Source organism: Heterodontus francisci, chromosome 10 (assembly GCF_036365525.1).
Source record: "Heterodontus francisci isolate sHetFra1 chromosome 10, sHetFra1.hap1, whole genome shotgun sequence".
In the NCBI taxonomy this organism is placed as follows: Eukaryota; Metazoa; Chordata; class Chondrichthyes; order Heterodontiformes; family Heterodontidae; genus Heterodontus; species Heterodontus francisci.
The window spans coordinates 93808358-93828184 of NC_090380.1; the positions used below are offsets into that span (position 1 = coordinate 93808358).

The 19827-nt window shown below is 43.5% G+C and overlaps 1 protein-coding gene across 1 annotated transcript in view; it reads right to left on the reverse strand.

Annotated features, from left to right (window-relative positions):
- The window catches only part of hunk (hormonally up-regulated Neu-associated kinase), an 84974-nt gene that overhangs the window by 20475 nt on the left and 44672 nt on the right, over positions 1-19827 (reverse strand). Inside the window, exon 6 of the mRNA XM_068040017.1 lies at positions 14326-14461. Coding sequence (XP_067896118.1) covers positions 14326-14461 — 136 coding nt within the window. The remainder of the gene's footprint in view (positions 1-14325; positions 14462-19827) is intronic.

Genomic DNA, 19827 nt, shown 5'->3' on the forward strand with positions numbered 1-19827 from the left:
TACTCATTGCAGCAGGATTCAGAAGATCAGAACCTAATTTTTAGATTTTGATTCCCATCTCAACGTTTTTGGCTCTCTGAATCCAATTCCAGATTTTAATGAGTGTACTTTTCTAATTTAACTGTTTGAACTTTAAAAAAAAATTAGTGAATATCCTGTGGCATTGCTCACATACCACAGTTGTGATATGAAATTGCCATGATCCTGTTTTTTTCTCTCCTTGGGAAATATTGTGGTACGCCTTTAAGGCTGTAAAAAGATCAGTACATCTTTAAGGTAACAAGCTCCAGGGATTGTAAGCCAAAGTGCATTCTGGTTACCCAGCAACAACCATATAAATCGAGAAGAGATGAAATACAATGTTGCCGCTTGACTTTGAAACTGGCTGGTAGACACAGACAGTTGACACAGCTGCTTGCTAACACCTGAAGGAAGAAAGAAGAGCTCTCAGCCCATTTAAACTGAAGGAAGAGAAGTTAGTTTATTATTCTCCCTCAAAATTCTAAAAAGTCAAGCCAGATTAATTCCTTCAAAAAAACATAAATTATTGACCTGTGTCATCACTGGAAAGAAGAAAAGTTTGATGCTTCAAATGCTGAACTGAACTGCTGAATTCCTATCTCTGAAAGGATTCTTTCCTCATCAGGCCTTGGAAGACTGCAAGTGAACTTTGAATCAGAGGACTATTCGTCAGGAAGCATAATCTGCAAATACATTATTGTTATTTCTATTTTTCAGGCAGCTAATTAAACACCACATTAATTTGGGTATATGTATATGAATGGGGGAGTTAGAATCTTTAAATAAGTTATAAGGTCTTTATATATTGGTTTATCTTAGTTGTGTTTAAGATTTTAGTTTTTTTCAATAAATAGTTAATTTTTGATATCTAAAGAAACCTGGTTTGGTTCACCTCATTTGGGGGTTCCTAGATTGTTCAATTCGGCGACTGCTTGCTTTGATTTGGAAAGCTTAAAGATATGTTTGATGCTACCTATGGAGCAATGGGACTGAATTGACAGTGCATTGCTCCCACCGCAATCAGAATCATATATTTTGATTGGGGGCTTTGTCTTGAGCGGTCGTACCATAACAAACTGCTGACCTGGCCTGTTCCTTTAAGGCCACTGCTGTAAATAGACAAATCCAGGAATTGTAGCTACTTATAAATCACCCCTAATTGGTGCCTTTAATATGCAAATTGGCTCCCCACAATTTTCATGCCTCCCCCCCACCTCCAAGCCCGCCACCACGGGACTGGGAAAATTCAGCCCGATGATTCTAGATGCTTGCAGAGTCGGAGTTTGTGTCCAGCTGGAAGATGCAAATCTGAAGTACTGCAGTGCTATCACTGCTAAGAAGGTGTAATTGTAAAGCAGCAGTTAAATTCTTTATATTAACTTCATCTTTTAAGTGAGTTTCTGTTAGAAAATGGTAACTATCTGTTTCATTTCCAGTGAAACGTTCATCAGGAAGTAAGTGCTGCCAAACAGAGACTTTAGCTGACAAGCATTCAGCTACAAGCTTTCTTTGTCCCAGCCTCATAGATATTTCAGCTGTCCTCTTGGGGCTTAACTCCTCTAAGAACACTGCGATAGGGTGGACACTGATCTCTGTTAAAACTGGAGTTATGGCAGTTAACTGCATGAGGTAATACTTTGAGACATGTGGATTCTTATGTAGCTAAAGTAAAAAATGTGTATAAAGTAGAGGGGTGTTAGAATAGATACTTCAGCATTCCAAAAGGCTTGACGAACCAATCACCTCAAGCCGAAAACCTGTGACATGGTGAATTCCCCAGTACCTTCTGTTGTAATTGTGACCCTGAGTAATCATTATTATCACTGTCTATGTGCAACTGTTGGTAATAATAGTTATCATTGAATGCTTAATTCCTATGAAAGCCAATAAATGCATTTGGTCCCCATTTACTTGTGGAATAACATATAAATGTATCGATAAAAACATGCATTCCCTAACAGTAATTACCACATGACAAGTTGACACTGGCAGTTTTCATTATAAATGTGGACATAGGAGTTTATAATGGAAAAGTTGACACAAAAGTGCAACAGAAACATGATGATGGGTCGAAGATATTGTAAACAGAAAGTATGTACAGGCAGGCAGAATGGATCTCGGTTCAAAAACATCAGTGTGCAACATCCAAAGACAAATAATACTGAAATGAATAAACCACGAATAAACTGAATCGTTCTCAATTGACAAGGTCTTCAGCATATTTCACACCTTTCTAAATAGTATTCTCCCTGATACCCCAGTATATTTGTTGTTAGTCATTCCCTGAATTCTCCACTGAGAGGGTGGGTGAGGTGATCTGTCTTTAGATTTCTGCCCTTCTTGCTCATGAGCAGGGCACTGTTTGATGTATGGCAGTAGGGAGGTTTGATCCACCTCCTCTCTGCTGTTTTTGTTCCCTTCCCTAGGAATTTCAGTAGAAACCTGAAACTGATTATGTAAACAATGATAAGCGTGAAAGCCAGCACCGTACCATTCCACAGTGCAAGCAGGTTAGGGCATCAAAGTATTCTACAACCAAACTGTCAGTGAGTGGATCAATTATTGGGATTGTTGCTAGACATTGCTCAATATAAAAGCATGTGTAACATCTCACAAACAAGTTCTGCAAATTAAACTGTGTGTAACACATTTCGCTGCCTGGGTTTGCATCAAAAATCCCAGAAGCAGCAAAAATTCTAATTGGATCAGAACAACAGCAAATTACTTGTCACAAAAAACCACTCGTCCTACTCATTAGTAACAAACTGTATATTAAAGTTAAAAATGCATCTACAATGGGGGGAATTAAAGTATAACGTACATCAATCATGCTCTGTTTCATCAGGTCAAAATTTATTGTTGGCTCTTCATTGTTGTATCACATTGCAACAGAAACATTGATCCAATTGTTTTAAATTGGTTAATATCTCTGATAGACAACATCAGATGAACACATTAAACATTCAGCCACTATCATTGCAACAGCAGTTTATAGCATTTGATCTTTGGCTGATATAAAATACGTTGGTATACATCACTGTATGGGTATGAAATAATAAAGCAATCTAATTTTTAAAGTGCTGGTAGGAACTGGAAATACCAGCTTTTTATGGCAGAATGCTTTTTGTTTGATAAATGTCCCATAAAATTCTTGTGACAGCATCTTTGCCTATAATGGCTGATTGATGCCTTAAAATATAGCTAATACATTTTACCACTGTCTACTTTTATGAGTAGAAAATGATTTTGCTGTGTCGCTAACGATACAAAGCATTTTGCACAAGATTGTTTTTATACTTCAGTAGTTCCTTTCCCCTTGGCCATGTGAACTGCATGGAAGATGACAGGATCCCCAAGGACACATTGTACAGCGAGCTCGCCACTGGTATCAGACCTACCGTCCGTCCATGTCTCCGCTTTAAAGACGTCTGCAACCGCGACATGAAGTCCTGTAACATTGATCACAAGTCGTGGGAGTCAGTTGCCAGCGATCGCCAGAGCTGGTGGGCAGCCATAAAGGCGGGGCTAAAGTATGGCAAGTCGAAAAGACTTAGCAGTTGGCAGGAAAAAAGACAGAAGTGCAAGGGGAGAGCCAACTGTGTAACAGCCCCGACAAACAAATTTTTTTGCAGCACCTGTAAGAGTCTGTCACTCTAGTATTGGCCTTTATAGCCACTCCAGGCGCTGCTTCACAAACCACTGACCACCTCCAGGCGCTTACCCATTGTCTCCCGAGACAAGGAAGCCAAAGACGAAGAAGGGTTCCTTTCCCCACATTGACTGAGTTTATAATGCTTCCCATTAGTGATGGCAGTCTCATGTCACTCTCTGGGCTGAATTTTCCCAGCCTATTGGTGACCGGCTGGGAGGAGGGAGAGGTGGCAAAATAGCAGGGGGAGGCATTGGGAGAGGAGCCCGACGTCTTCCCACCACGATGGCATATTGCCAGGGGCAGGAACCTTGGCAGTGCGCGTGGATTTAAGTGGCCAATTAAGAGCCACTTCCCGCCCCGTGAGCATTTTGCCTTCATTGGGAGGGGCCGCCACTGCATGGGGAAACTGCCAGGTAAACCCAGGCAACCTCCCAGTGGTTCCGGGGAGGGGCCCTCCTTGATGGGCACTCTATGGCTCATGGAGGGCCGCCCCCCGACGGAAATGGCCACCACTGATGCATCACGACCACCCACCCCACCCCACACTGATTGCCAGGGCCTGCCTGCCTGACCTCAGCTTCCCCATCCAAACTCATTGCTCTTCAAGGACACCTCTCCATTTAGGCGCCTCTCCCTGGTGATGTAGCCTCAGCAATGGCCACTGCTAGGTGACACTGCTGAACTGCCAGCTCTCTGATTGGACCAACAGCTCATGGGGGCGGGCCATGTTGCCTTTTAATTGGCCGCCACCAGCAAAATGCTGCCCCAGGGTCCCGCCACCCAGTGGAGCGGAGTCAGCTCCCGCTTTCGAACCCGGCAGCGGGACTTGACTCATCAGCGAAAAAATTTAGCCCTTTGTCATTATCATAATCTGACAGGAGAAAAGTTTGGTTGGTTCTAAATTAGTTATTGAAAGTTGTCTATTTATTTACATTTTTACAAATTTATATGCTCCCCCGTCACCTTCTAGGACTTTTACTCTATGCACCATTCCCTGACTGAGACGACAGTGAGGTAACAATGATCTACTCCCAGGCCTCTGTGAAAATCGGTTCTTGAGTCAATCATCAGAGACATGTGCAAATGTGACTCAGAATCCAATCTTCCTTGCAGCTCTTTATTCTGCCACAGTGTATTGGATGTCTAGCACATTGTTCCATCATGCAGTCTGCTGTTAATCCTCTCTGATCTTAAATTAAAGTGAATACTCCCACCTCCAGAGCAGCTTGATTTGAATTCTCTAATCTAACACCCACACACCTTCTGTGCTATAATTCTTACAAGCACCAGAGCTGGGCTTGCAATTCAATTACATATAGGTGTCCGTTTTGAATTCTCCTATTTGTTTTTAATTAAAATATGTCAAGCACAAGCAGATGCTCCATTTAGATTATAGCTTCTGACAGCACTGCTGCAATATAAATGAGACAACATCAGTGCCTCCAGATGGCTTGGATGTTCTGTTGGATCTTTTAATGTTGGCTTTACAGATCTTCTACTGACAATGGGGAAGGACTATGGGAACCAAATTATGGATGAGTACCTGATGTAGAAAGAACTGAATACTGTGTTCTAGCCTGTCCTCTTAACTGGGTGTCAGCTGTGGCTCAGTTGTAGCACTCTCACCTCAAAGTTAGAAGGATGTGGGTTTAAGTGCTATTCCAGAATCTTGAGCACAAAAGCTAGGTTGACACTTTAGTGCAGTACTGTGGGAGTGCTGCACTGTCAGAACGAGACATTTAAACCTGTCTTCCCTCTGAGGTGGACATGGCACTATTTTGAAGAGAAGGGAAGTTCTCCCCAAGTGTGCTGCACATTTATCAACAATAACAACAACTTTTATTTATTTAGCAACTTAAACAAAATAAAATGTCCCAAGGTGCTTCACAGGGCCATTATAAAGTAAAATATGATCCCAAGCCACATAAGGAGATATTAGGGCAGGTAACCAAAAGCTTGGCCAAAGTGGTAGGTTTCAAGGAGTGTCTAGAACGAGAAAAGCAAAGTAGAGAGGCAGAGAGGTGTAGGGAGGGAATTCCAGAACTTAGGGTCTAGGTGGCTGAAGCCACGGCCACTGATGATGCAACGATTAAAATCGGCGATGCTCAAGAGGCCAGAATTAGAGGAGCACAGATAGCTCAAAGTGTTGTGAGACTGGAAGAGATTATAGAGACATGGAGCGACATGAAAACAAGGATGAGAATTTTTAAATCAAGACATTGTTTATCCAGGAACCAATGCATATCAGCATGTACAGGGGTGATAAGTGAACGGAACTTAATGCAAGTTAGGACATGGGCAGCAGAGTTTTGGATGGCTTAGGGATGTGGGAGGCTGGCCAGGAGTGCATTAGAATCGTCAAGTCTAGAGATAACAAAGGGATGAATGAAACTTTCAGCAACAAATAAGCCGAGGCAGGGCAGAGTTGAAGAATATTACAGAAGTGGAAATAAGTAGCCTTGGTGATGTGGATATGTGGTCAGAAACTTATCTCAGGGTCAAATAATGACACCAATGTTGTGAGCAGTCTGGTTCAGCCTCAGACAGTAAAGGCCAGCTCGGGTCTGCAAATGAAACCTGACCCGAGCCAGACAGAACCACATCCAACCCCGAGCCCGATCCAGCCCAGGTCCTTCCATTGTTTCCCGCGCCTGATCTAACCCGACCCGACCGTCAGTTAAGCTACTTTCCGTTTTTCACTTTGTTGCTTATCTGCCCAACCTTAAAATAACAGTAACAAAACCACCTTTCAAGTCCAAAAAGTACATGAACATTGGAGCCGCTTACCGAAGGTGGTGATAGACCGTGTCCGCCTTGGCCCGACCCAACCGAGCCCGAATGCCGGACCCAGAAATGTGACCCGACCCGAACCAGACATATGTCGTCGGGTCCCGTCGGGTTCTGGTTGGGTAGCCAATGTTTATCAGACAGTAATCAGGGAGTGGCTAGGGAGTGGAAGAAATTTCCACTCATCCAGTACTGGATGCCGGACAAACAGTTTGACAATTTAGAGAACGTGCAGGAGTCAAGAGAGATGGTGGTGAGGTAGAGCTGGGTGTCATCAGCGTACTTGTAGAAACTGACAGGGTGTTTTCGGATGATGTCACCAAGAGAAAGCATGTAGAGAAGAAATAGGAGGAGGCTAAGGATAGATCCTTGGGGGGACACCAGATATAACGGTGTGGGAGCAGGAAGAGAAGTTATTGCAGGTGATTTGTGCTGGCTACGATTAAATAGATAAGATTGGAACCAAGCAAGTGCACCAGGTGGATGACAGTTGGAAGAGGATGGTACGGTTGACTGTGTCAAAGGCTGCAGACAGGTCAAGAAGGATGAGGAGGGAAAGTTTACCTTTGTCACAGTCACATAGGATATAATTTTTGCCGTTGATAAGAGCTGTTTCGGCTCTGCTGCTGGGGCCAAAACCTAATTGGAGGGATTGAAACATGAAGTTCCGGGAAAGATGAGCACAGACTTGGGCAGCAACAACAAGTCAAAGGCTTTGGAGAGGAAATGGAAGTTGGAGATAGGATGGTAGTTTGCACGGACGGTGAGGTCAAGGGTTTTTTTTTGAGGATACAGGTAATGGCGGCAGATTTGAAGGAGAAGGGGACAGTATCTGAGGAGTGAACCATTAACAATATTAGATATCATGGGAGCCAGGAATGGAAGTTGGCTGATCAACAGTTCAATGGGAATATCATCAGGAGAGCAGGAGGTGGGTCTCATGGACAAGATGAGCTTGGAGAGGGCATGTGGGGAGTTGGAAGAGTAACTAGAGAAAGATACAAGTTCAGGGCTAGGGCAGGGGGGAGCCTCAGAGGAAATTTGGCCAGGTGGGCTAGTGGAAGGCAGGGGCATAGAAGAGACAGCTGATTGAATGGTCTAGATCTTAGTTTCAAAGAAGCCCATGAGCTTCTCGCATTGTTGTTGGAGGTGAGGGTGGAGGAGACAGCAGAGAGAGGTATAAGAAGAAGGTTTGCAGTAGAGAAAAGAAACCATGAGTTATCTTTGCATTCCTGGATGATCCTGGAATGTTGAGCAGTTTTCGCAAACACGAGCAGGATCCGATAATGCTTTATGTGGTCCAGCCAGACCTGGCGGTTTGTGGCTAAACTAGTTTTTCACCATATCCCTTCAAACCTGCATCTTTTGAACTTAAGGGAACATGAACAGAGCCCTACCAGGAGGAACGGCCATGGTGAGAGAGTAATGCTTTTAATGGGGACTAGGGCATCCAAGGTGGAGGTGAGGATATGGTTGAGCAGATTGGCAGCTGCAGAAATGTCTTGGTGAATGGAGGTAGTCAGTTGAGATTTTGAAAATAAGTGAATTGGGGGACAATTTTTCCTAGGGGCAAACACAGAAGGAAGTAGGGTTGGTGAGGGAAAGTGGGATGTGGCTGGAGGGCGATACAAGAAGTGATCAGCGATAGCATTATCTGTGATTGATACAATGGGAGCAGCAAGGCCGCGTGAGATGGCAAGGTCAAGAGGACGACCGTGAATATGGAGTTTGTATGGAGGGAGAGATTAAGGGAGGATAAGAGGGCAGTGAGCCTAGAGGACAGAGAACATGATAATTCAGATGGAGGTTGAAATCACAGCGAATGAGAAGTCGCTTGGTACAGAGGCTGAAGGAGGAAAACAGTGATGATAGCTCGGTGAGAAAACTGACATGATACTTGGGTGGCCGTTAGAGAACCAGAATTTTAAATGAGAGCTAAGAGGGGTAGAACAAGGTGAGATGCTCAAAGGAGGAGAAAATGCCAGAGGAGTAAGGGGACAGACCAAAGTGATTAGGTGATAAGAGCCACACCACCAACATGGCGGTCTGGGCGAGGCAAGTAGTGGAAGGTATACCAGGTGGTGCTACCACCAACACCAACCACATCACTTTAACATATTATCTGGTCATCATCACACTGCTATTTGTTGAACTTTACCATGAGCAAACTGGCTGCCATTTCTCCAACATTACAACACCGATTCCACTTCAAAAAGTACTTTATTGACTGTAATGCATTTTGGAGCACCCTAATGTCATGAAAGGCACTATAGAAATGCCAGCTTTTCTTCTTTTTTTAAAAAGAGGACAGATTTGAACCACGAGCAGGCTCATTACATTGCAGAATCACTTCCAATACTGGGATGAGCAGAACTTTTGTCCGATTAAATATGGATGGGTTTTGTATAGGTTAAAACCGGGCCCATTATCTCTGGTCTCCACTCCAAACTCTGCTCCCTCACCACCGACTCCATCCCTCTCTCTGGCCACTGTCTGAGACTGAGCCAGACTGTTTGCAGCCTTGGTGTCATGTTTGACCCCGAGCTGAGCTTCTGACCACATATCCACTCCATCAGAAAGACCACCTATTTCCACCTCCATAACATTCCCTGACTCCACACCTGCTTCTGTTCATCTGCTCCTGAAACCTTCATCCATGCCTTTGTTAAGTCTAGACTTGACCAGTCCAACACACTCCTGGCCAGCTTCCCACATTCTACCCTATTTAAACTTGAGGTGATCCAAAACTCTGCTGCCCGTGTCCCAACTCGCACCAAGTCACGTTCAACAACGCTCACTGACCTAATCTGGCTCAGTTAAGCAACGCATCAATTTTAAAACTCTCATCCTTCTTTTCAAATGCCCCTTCCTTTCTCTAATCTCCTCCATCCCCACATCCCACTGAGATATCTGCGCTCATCTAATTCTGTTCCCTTGAGCATCCCCAACTATAATTGCTCCAACATTGGTTGCAGTGCCTTCAGCTGCCAAGGCCTTAAGCTCTGCAATTTCATTCATAACCTCTTTGCCTTTCTACCTCACTTTCCTCTTTTAAGATGCTCCTTAAAAACTATCTCTTTGACTAAGCTGTTGATCATCTGCCCTAATATCACCTTATGTGGCTGAGTGTCAACTTTTGCTTTATAATGCTCCTATGGAGTGCCTTGGGATATCTTATCATGTTAAAGATGGTACATAACTACAAACTGTTGTTGCTGTTGTCATGTAAAAACAACTCAACTTCATTGTTCTTCTCTTATTTGGCCTCCTTGTGTCGACAGACAATGGGTAAGCGCCTGGAGGTGGTCAGTGGTTTGTGAAGCAGCGCCTGGAGTGACTATAAAGGCCAATTCCAGGGTGACAGATTTTTCCACAGGTGCTGCAGATAAAATTGGTTGTTAGGGCTGCTACACAGTTGGTTCTCTCCTTGCGCTTCTGTCTATTTTCCTGCCAACTGCTAAGTCTCTTCGACTCGCCACACTTTAGCCCCACCTTTATGGCTGCCCGCCAGCTCTGGCGATCACTGGCAACTGACTCCCACGACTTGTGATCAATGTCACAGGACTTCATGTCACGTTTGCAGAGGTCTTTAAAGCGGAGACATGGACGGCTGGTGGGTCTGATACCAGTGATGAGCTCGCTGTACAATGCATCCTTGGGGATCCTGCCATCTTCCATGCGGCTCACATGGCCAAGGCATCTCAAGCACCGCTGGCTCATTAGGGTGTACATGCTGGGCATGTTGGCCGCCTTCTGTATTGGAGATACGGTCCTGCCACCTGATGCCAAGGATTCTCCGGAGGCAGCGAAGATGGAATGAATTGAGACGTCGCTCTTGGCTGATATACATTGTCCAGGCCTCGCTGCCGTAGAGCAAGGTACTGAGGACACAGGCTTGATACACTCGGACTTTTGTGTTCCGTGTCAGTGCGCCATTTTCCCACACTCTCTTGGCCAGTCTGGACATAGCAGCGGAAGCCTTTCCCATGCGCTTGTTGATTTCTGCATTGTGAGACAGGTTACTGGTGATAGTTGAGGCTAGGTAGGTGAACTCTTGAACCACTTCCAGAGCGTGGTCGCCAATATTGATGGATGGAGCATTTGTGACATCCTGTCCCATGATGTTCGTTTTCTTGAGGCTGATGGTTAGGCCAAATTCGTTGCAGGCAGCCGCAAACCTGTCGATGAGACTCTGCAGACACTCTTCAGTGTGAGATGTTAATGCAGCATCGTCAACAAAGAGGAGTTCCCTGATGAGGACTTTCCATACTTTGGTCTTCGCTTTTAGACGGGCAAGGTTGAACAATCTGCCACCTGATCTTGTGTGGAGTAAAATTCCTTCTTCTGAAGACTTGAACGCATGTGAGAACAGCAGGGAGAAGAAGATCCCAAACAGTGTAGGTGCGAGAACACAGCCCTGTTTCACGCCATTCAGGATAGGAAAGGGGTCTGATGAGGTGCCGCTATGCTGAATTGTGCCTTTCATATGGTCATGGAATGAAGTGATGATACTTAGTAGCTTTGGTGGACATCCAATCTTTTCTAGTAGTCTGAAGAGACCACGTCTGCTGACGAGGTCAAAGGCTTTGGTGAGATCAATGAAAGCAACATAGAGGAGCATCTGTTGTTCATGGCATTTCTCCTGTAGCTGGCGAAGGGAGAACAGCATGTCAATGGTGGATCTCACCACTCGAAAGCCACACTGTGCCTCAGGGGAGACACGCTGAGCCAGCTTCTGGAGCCTGTTTAAAGCGACAACTCGAGCAAAGACTTTTCCCACTATGCTGAGCAGGGAGATTCCACGGTAGTTGTTGCAGTCACCGCGGTCACTCTTGTTCTGATAGAGGGTGATGATATTGGCATCGCGCATGTCCTGTGTTACTGCTCCCTCGTCCCAGCACAGGCAAAGCAGTTCATAGAGTGCTGAAAGTATAGCAGGCTAGGCACTCTTGATTATTTCAGGGGTATTGCTGTCCTTCCCAGGGGCTTTTCTGCTGGCTAGAGAATCAATGGCATCACTGAGTTCCGATTTTGTTGGCTGTACGTCCAGCTCATCCATGACTGGCAGAGACTGGGCTTAATTGAGGGCTATCTCCGTGACAACATTCTCCCTGGAGTACAGTTCTAGGTAGTGCTCCACCCAGCGGTCCATTTGCTTGCATTGGTCAGTGATTGTGTCCCCTGATTTAGATTTGAGGGGGGCGATCTTCTTGATGGTTGGCCCAAAAGCACTCTTAATGCCATCATACATTCCTCTGATGTTTCCGGTGTCAGAGGCCAGCTGAATATGACTGCATAGGTGTTGCCAGTAGTCATTTGCGTAGTGCCTGGCTGTTCTTTGTACAGCGCTTCTGGCTGCTTTAAGTGCTATGGACGTTAACTCGCTGGGGGCTTTCTTGTAGTTCAGCAGTGCAATGCGCTTAGCGGCTATGGCAGGATCCAGCTCTTCAAAGTGAGATTGAAACCAGTCTGCATTCCGCTTCACACATTTGCCATAGGTGGTCGTTGCTGAGTCATAAATAGCGTCTCTGATGTGGGCCCACTTGGTCTCTGCATCCCCTGTGGGAGTGTTTTGAAGGGCTTTTTCATGTGAATTTAGAAACTTATGTAACAGCTGTGGATGAGAAATTCTGCTAGTGTTGATGCGCGGGTGGCCCTTCTGCTTGGAGTGATGCAGCTTCTTTGGTTTGAGTCTAACCTTGCTGCACACCAGGGAGTGGTCGGTGTCGCAGTCCGCACTGTGGAAGCTGTGTGTGATTTGAACACAGTTTAAAGAGGCTCGCCTTGTGACGATGTGGTCCAGCTGGTGCCAATGACGTGATCTTGGGTGCCTCCAAGAAATCTGGTGACAAGGTTTAGTATGAAAGACGAGTTGGTGATGCAGAGGTTATGATAGGTACACAACTCCAGAAGTCTCTGTCCATTCTCATTCATCATTCCAATGCCATAGTGTCCAAGGCAGGAGGGCCATGAGTCATGGTCGGCCCCAACCCTGGCATTAAAGTCCCCCAGCAGGAACAGATGTTCGGTATTGGGGATGCTACTCATGATATTATAGAGTTCCTCGTCGAACTGGTCTTTAGCTTCAGGTGGGGAGCAGACTGTTGGAGCATTGATGCTGAGTAGATGTACTGGACCAGAGGCGGTGAACAGTCGGATGGACAGTATGCGTTCCGAGCCATTTGAGGGTGGCTCTATCATGCTGAGCAAAGAGTTTCTGATGGCGAAGCCCACTCCATGCTGTCTTGGTTCTTCAGGATCCCTACCCTGCCAGAAGAAGGTATAGTCTTGCTCTCTTAGAGATCCACTCGCAGGGAGGTGTGTCTCCTGAAGTGCTGCAATGTCCACATTGAGTCTACTGAGCTCGTTGTTAATGATGGCGGTCTTCCGAGAATCGTTGATTTGTGTAAGGTCTTCCGACAGGCCAGGACACATAGTTCTGATGTTCCAGCTTGCAAAACGAAGGGCTGGTACCTTCCTTCCTTTTTTTGTTATGCTGTTTGGTGCAGTGTTACAGTCCACTTGTCGGGCTATGTCCCTGACCTTGTTGAACTAAATAAATGCACATGCTATTTAAGGAACAGGTATAAAATAGTATGAGCGTGAAAATTTACCACTACATTAGCTTTAGCTCACCGACTATGCAAAAACCTGTCTTGGGAGAATGGCAGAAGCATAACACCAACTTTTTGGGAAGTGTGGTGCATTAAGTATCACAACTAAGTGCTCATCATTAAGCCATTTTGCTCCACTGCTTCACTTCATTATAACAGTCTAGCTTTCTGCCGGCTATAACCAGATGAAATGCCGGAGTGGATATGACATAATACTAAAGAAATCAAACATGTAATTATTGGGCCCCCTGGTTCCATAGCTTCTTGCTGTACTTATATCACAGCACTAGCACCAGAAGATGTCCCAACTATGCGGTAGTGCTGCAATACAATGATGATAGCGCTCCTGCAGCATGGGGACCTCACCTCAGGCAATGCACTGCCACCAGCAATCATAAATGTCTGCATTCAGGCCACTATTTGTGGTGACTATGAAGAGCTGGGGATTTCTACTTACAGCACTTTCTGCTGGTGCAACACATATCCATCAATGGCTACAATTTAAAACACCACACTGAATTGACACTAATCTTTCAACGCAGTGATTGCTAGAGACCAAACAAACACAATTCTCTGCAATGTTACACCAGTGGCAGATACTGATCCAGTGGAAAACTACTACAAGGGCGATTAAATAACTGAAGGTCCTGCCTCTGAGTTCTTGTTATGGCATGGACTTTCTGTTTGTGTACTTCATTTTATTTGTGCTTGAATCCGCAGCTGATATACTAAAAAAAACAAATAGCCTAATTAAAATGCTGTTGACTATCCTATGGATGATATAGGGCATTAATATTCCAAGTTACTGCTTAACTGTGATATAATATAAGCTTGTGTCTGCAGTCCTTAATAGGCTGAGATTTTGATCCTGGCCTTGTCATCTTCAGAAGTGGCAAAAATCAGCTCTGCAGTTCCCAACAAGGAAAATTATGGGGTGAAACACCACAGACTTCTCTTGCACATTTTCTAGTGACTGGCTCAAGAATGACAATGGCAGATCACTGAGAGCAGATCGCCTGTCTGCTGTATCAGCTGGAGACCAGAATATGCATCCAGATCTGGCCGTTCCCTCTTCATTTTGCCCCATCTGCATATTTCCTCCTCCAACCAAGACAGCACTGGGATTCTTCAGGGCCATCCTCAAATGCTTCTCCATAATCACCTGACAGAATGCCTCCTGCTGTGAGACAGGAGGCCTAATCCTCTAATCAGACATACAGAGCCTCTCAACAGCGGCTGATTACACCTTACCGGTCCTGGTAAACACTGCTACACGTAGGTGTCCCTGGATAGTTGTTGTTCAGCCAGAGATCAGCCAGTACCTGTTGGATGTTGGGCCGTTTAATAGGGTCAGGCTCAAGTAAGGATCGCAGAAAGTTAACAGCAGCTAGAAAAAAAAAATGACAATTATCCTACAGTGATTATTAGTGAAACATAAATACATATCTTTCTCTATGCAGATAAAAATGCTGAAGTGTTAGATGTTGCATAGCTTACGCAGAAAAAAAATCAAAACCTTTGACATCTTTAAATCATTTCTCTCAATCTGTGACAGGACTTCATTGCAAATTGATGCCTCATTTTGTTTTCAGAGAGTTTTAATGCCTCCACCTGGTTCACATTAATATGTTAACAGACGCTTGTTCCAAACCCAGCCAATGATTAAACAGAGTGTTGCAGCCTCCAATTACAAATTAAACTTCAGTTAAGACTATAAAATTACATCAGTTGATTACACTTCTATTTCTGAAATGTATTAAATATATATGGTTATCAATTTTCATCTGAACATACACATAAGAAGCAAAGAATAATAACTAATATTAGCAATATAAAATATACAAAGGAAGAATGCAACAGTTCATTTGACACATTTAAACTTTATTAACCCTGTGTTTAAAAATATGTTCACCCTTTCCAGTTTATAAAATTGTCAAAAATTGTTTTCAGTAAATTTTGAATGCTGAGTATTACGGTGTTATGTTTTTATTTGAGAGTAGAATTCCCTTTCACCTCTTGTTTTTTTCTCTTGCTTTCCCTTGCCATTTACTAAATGCTGCTGTGAGGTAAGACAGGTGAATCTCTTTCCAAGCCTCTATCAATGCTGTCCTAAGCCGGTCATTGGGAAGTGTATGCCTGTGGATAGCTCTTGTTTCTCCCCTTCAGTCAGCCTCCTACAGCACTGCTGCCCAGATCACAGGGTCAAACATTATATAACTTGTGGTAATTGTGTTTTCATGTGCTAATACACCATGCCACCACTTCATCCTTATTACTGTAAAAACTTTAGGAAAGATGGACAGAAGCATATTCCTTATTTTAATGAAAAGGAATTGAAGTGATTCTCAAGTCAACAGGAAATAAAGGGATTTGGCTTACTGACAGAAAGGGAATTAAAGCAATATCAATAAGAGTACTGTTACGGTCAAGTGAGGAGGGGTCCAAGGGCTTCCTTCTTTTCCCTCTCCTTGTTTGATCACAACAGGTTTAATTCTTTCTTAAAGTGGATGTACTGTCCAATTCAGTAGGTGTTCTATTACTTACTTGCAATGATCATAACAAGAACCAATTGGACAGGGTTTCTTGAGTTAACAAAGAAAGAGGTTAACTTTATTGTACCTAAACCGAACTAATGAAAATAATAAACTATGCGCCAACTTTCACTCAGACACACACTAGAGGTTTACACAAACACACATAGGTTACAGAGTGGGGGAAGGTAGATTGATTGATTTAGAGTCCATAGGAAAAAAAGGAGTTATACAATCTGTGGTGTTTGGTGACTTGGCTGGCTAGCTGAATTCAGTGGTCTTGAGGTTTTTAGTTTGAAGAGGTAGATGGCTGGTTCGGTGGGTCTCTTGGAGACAGCAATGTGGATGATTTCCTCCAACGGTGTTTCTGAATGTAGCCGGAGTATGTAAAGGTGTTCAATCAACAGGCAGAGTTCGAAGTTTGTAAGCTGGAAATGGAGAGAGAGAGAGAGGGACCCCCACTTCGGTCTGCATGTGTCAGAATCCAGTTGCTTCTCCTTGCTGCAGTAGAGAAACACAAGCTTAAAAGCACAGACTTGACAGTCACATGGCAGTCACCCAGTGATTCAAACATGGTAGCAGTGTCTCTCCTCTTGCCAAAAAGAACAGGTGGTGTCCCCAAACTTCCTGGGTCTTGGTTCTTGCTGGGAAATGAGCAGACATTTTGTTTCCCTCCTCACAGGCCTTGCATTGTAGGATACAGTGTTCCAAACTAGGTGGCCATCCTAAACTGCCAGCAAAGTCATCTTTTTTTTAATCCGTTATTTTTTTACATTTCTCCAGGCAGTGGATTAAAGAAAATTATCATTCAACAAAGAAAGTTGGTGTGACAGTACTGAAAGAGCCCTAAATGATAGATTGAGCAAATAGTCTTCAATGACCTTGCCTTGGTCTTATGTTCTTCTGTTGTAAGTATAACTTGATTTTCAGCATGTTAGCAGACACATCTGTCATGTAAAACACTGGTGATATTTTAGACTTTCCGTGATATTTTAAAATGTGTGTCTCATTTTAATTGCTAGTGACATTTGTTTCTCCACTAAAATTGTGGGATTTGTCTTTCCACAGAAAATAATTCATACATTTTTTTTAGACCTTACACCAGAGCACTATTTTTTAAGGCTTTCTTAATGTTACACAACAGCACACTCTGATCAGGCATGTAAATAAATAAAAACATTAATAAGTGTAGTCAACACTTAAATTAAGTTGGAGTCTATATATTAAGGAAGGCACATCAAAGCTTGATTTATTCTGTGAAACAGCCTTATGTCTTAACAATTGTGCCTGATCTCACAAGCTGCTTGCTAACATTGTGGCTGGATTTCATGTCTTTCCAATTTTATAAATATTGCAATATACTCTTCACTGGGCTCCCACCATATAGCAAAGACCATAAGCTAAAAGATCTTTTACTGTTGTATTTTTTATGTTTCTGTTTATGTTCCTAATGACCTCCCATAATGGTTGTGGTATTAACCACTATAGGCCTGAAGGGATTCTGATTCAATCAGGGTTTGTACTGAGTCAATTGATTAGGATTACAATGGGACTGTGACTACTGGCCAGGGTGCCCTTTACTAGAGAGGGAGAAAGGTCTATCAGGGTCCCATTCAGTATTGTGTTCTGATGAAAGGCCACTGACCTGGAACATTAACTCAGCTTCTCTCTCCACAGATGCTGCCAGACCTGCTGAGTATTTCCAGTACTTTCTGTTTTTGTTTCAGATTTCCAGCATCCGCAGTATTTTGCTTTTATTCCATTCAGTGACCCTTGTTGAAAAGTGCTTGTATGGACATTGGACAAGGGCAAGATTGGACTTACCTGTGATGCTCCCCTTCTCCACAAACCAATAACTTATTCATCCTCAGTGGGATGGATAATGCGGTCCAGGTCTTAGGTGTACCTTTACCCCAGCGACCTCACCTCGCATGAAGTCAGTTTGATGGCATTCCTTTAGGTGTCATTCATGATTCAACACTCTTGTCTCTGAATCAGAAGGTTGTGCGTTCAAGTCCCAGTCCAGAGACTTGAGCATAAAATCGAGGCTAACATTGCAGTACTGAGTCGGAGTAGCTGTTTTTCAGGTGACATATTAAACTGAGGCCTTATCAACTATCTCAGGTGGATGTAAATGATCCCATGGCAATATTTTTGAGAAAAGATTGGGGGTTCTCCCCAGTATCCTGACCAATATTTATCCCTCAACCAATATCACTGAATCAAAATTATCTGGTTATTATCACATTGCAGTTTGTGGGATCTTGCTGTGTGCTGTTGGCTGCTGCAGTTCCGACGTTACAGTAGTAACTTCACTTCAAGAGTTCTCAATTGGTTGTAAAGGACCATAGGCCATCCTGGCTTGATGCAAGGTGCTATATAAATGCAAGTTCCTTCTTTCTTTCATACATCATCCATGGTACACAGGTCAATTAAAGAGCCTTTTCTAAGCCTCTGACGAAGCAGCTCTGAGAAGCTGTGTGAGCGAGAGCAGCCCAGAGACAGCTTGCATTCTTAAATTTCCTCTGCCTGCCGTTAAGGAAATGTCTAACTTCTGCTCAATAACACTCACCAACTCCCCCACCCCCCTCATCACATCAATGTCACGAACTTGATGTTGTGGGGACTGAATCTGTGCCTCACCACACCTCTGATGCCAAACACATTCTGCTACCTCAATGCGCTGGGCCACCACAATGCCCCCAACCATTACTAAAATAGTAGCACTGATACAGTGGCATTGGCAGAGTGCCAGTAGTTCTGCTCTGCCACAGTTTCATTAGTTTTTAAGAAGAATATTTTGGTATGTTTTTAGTTAGTTACATTAAAAATAGCACCAACATCTCTTAAGAGAACGACTGGGTTAAGAATGTCATTTGACAGGAAGATAGATGTTTGCCAATGTTTCTTCTCCACTGAGATGGTGAAGACGGGAGATTTATATTTATGTAATGCTCTGTGTGAATCTACCTCCTCACAAATATATAAAATTCATAGGAACACAGTTCATGTACTGGGAAAAAGGTGCCACCATGGGAGTCTACTACTGCGGAGAAAGAAACCAGTTACTCACTGCTATCACTGTAAAATTACAGCCACAGCTCAAATTAAACAATAAAAAATTAGCTTTCAAAATTTGCCATGATGACCTTTACTTCATTCCTCATTCGCAGTTACATATTTAAATCGTAACAAAATTCCGAAAAGATAATATGAAAAAATATATAACATATGTCATACATTGTGTTCTTTTTTAAAAAAAAAGTGGTTTGACAGGGACTATTACTCCATGTCTGGATCCACTTTGCTTTGTTTAACACAGTGAGAAACTGAAGTGACATAAATTTAAAACAGACCCCTGACACAGTGGGATCATGTTATTTGTAGTGAGGCTTGACATGACTCATTACAACAGTGCTCCAGTAGATTCTGCATTGTATTAGTTGTTGAAACTGATAACAGCTGACATATCTCACCTACCATAAAATCAGGCCAATTAAGCTGCAATGAATTTCATAGTATTGGTTGAAATTTTCTTCTGCTTTTTCAACATTGGCAATGCTGTGGTATGGAGTACTAGGAGGGTCTAATGATTTGCATCACAGAGTGGTAGAACCCTGGCTGGTATGGAAGGTTTCTCACATTAGGAAATTCTCTCCTCTGATCACTGTTGTTTGGTGAAATTGTAAACACAGTGAAAAGATGTGCTATACTCACCATTATCAGTAAGATTGTAAAAACAACCAAACATATTTACAATTTAGATAGAAATAACAAATAGGGTCATAGAGAGATACAGCACTGAAACAGGCCCTTCAGCCCACTGAGTCTGTGCCAACCAACAATTTATACTAATCCTACATTAATCCCATATTCCCTACCACATCCCCACCATTCTTCTACCACCTGCCTACACTAGGGGCATTTTATAATGGCCAATTTACTTATCAACCTTTTGGCTGTGGGAGGAAACCAGAGTACCCAGCAGAAACCCGCACAGTCACAGGGAGAACTTGCAAACTCCACACAGGCAGTACTCAGAACTGAACCCAGGTAACTGGAGCTGTGAGGCTGTGGTGCTCACCCCTGTGCTGCCCAACTGGGAAAAGCTGGGAAATCTTTGTTCATTGGGGAAATCTCCCCTTATGGCAACATCACAATTTCTGTCAGGCTATCTGAAAGATTTGGTGGCAATTCTATGCATGAATGATCCCCTTCTGTG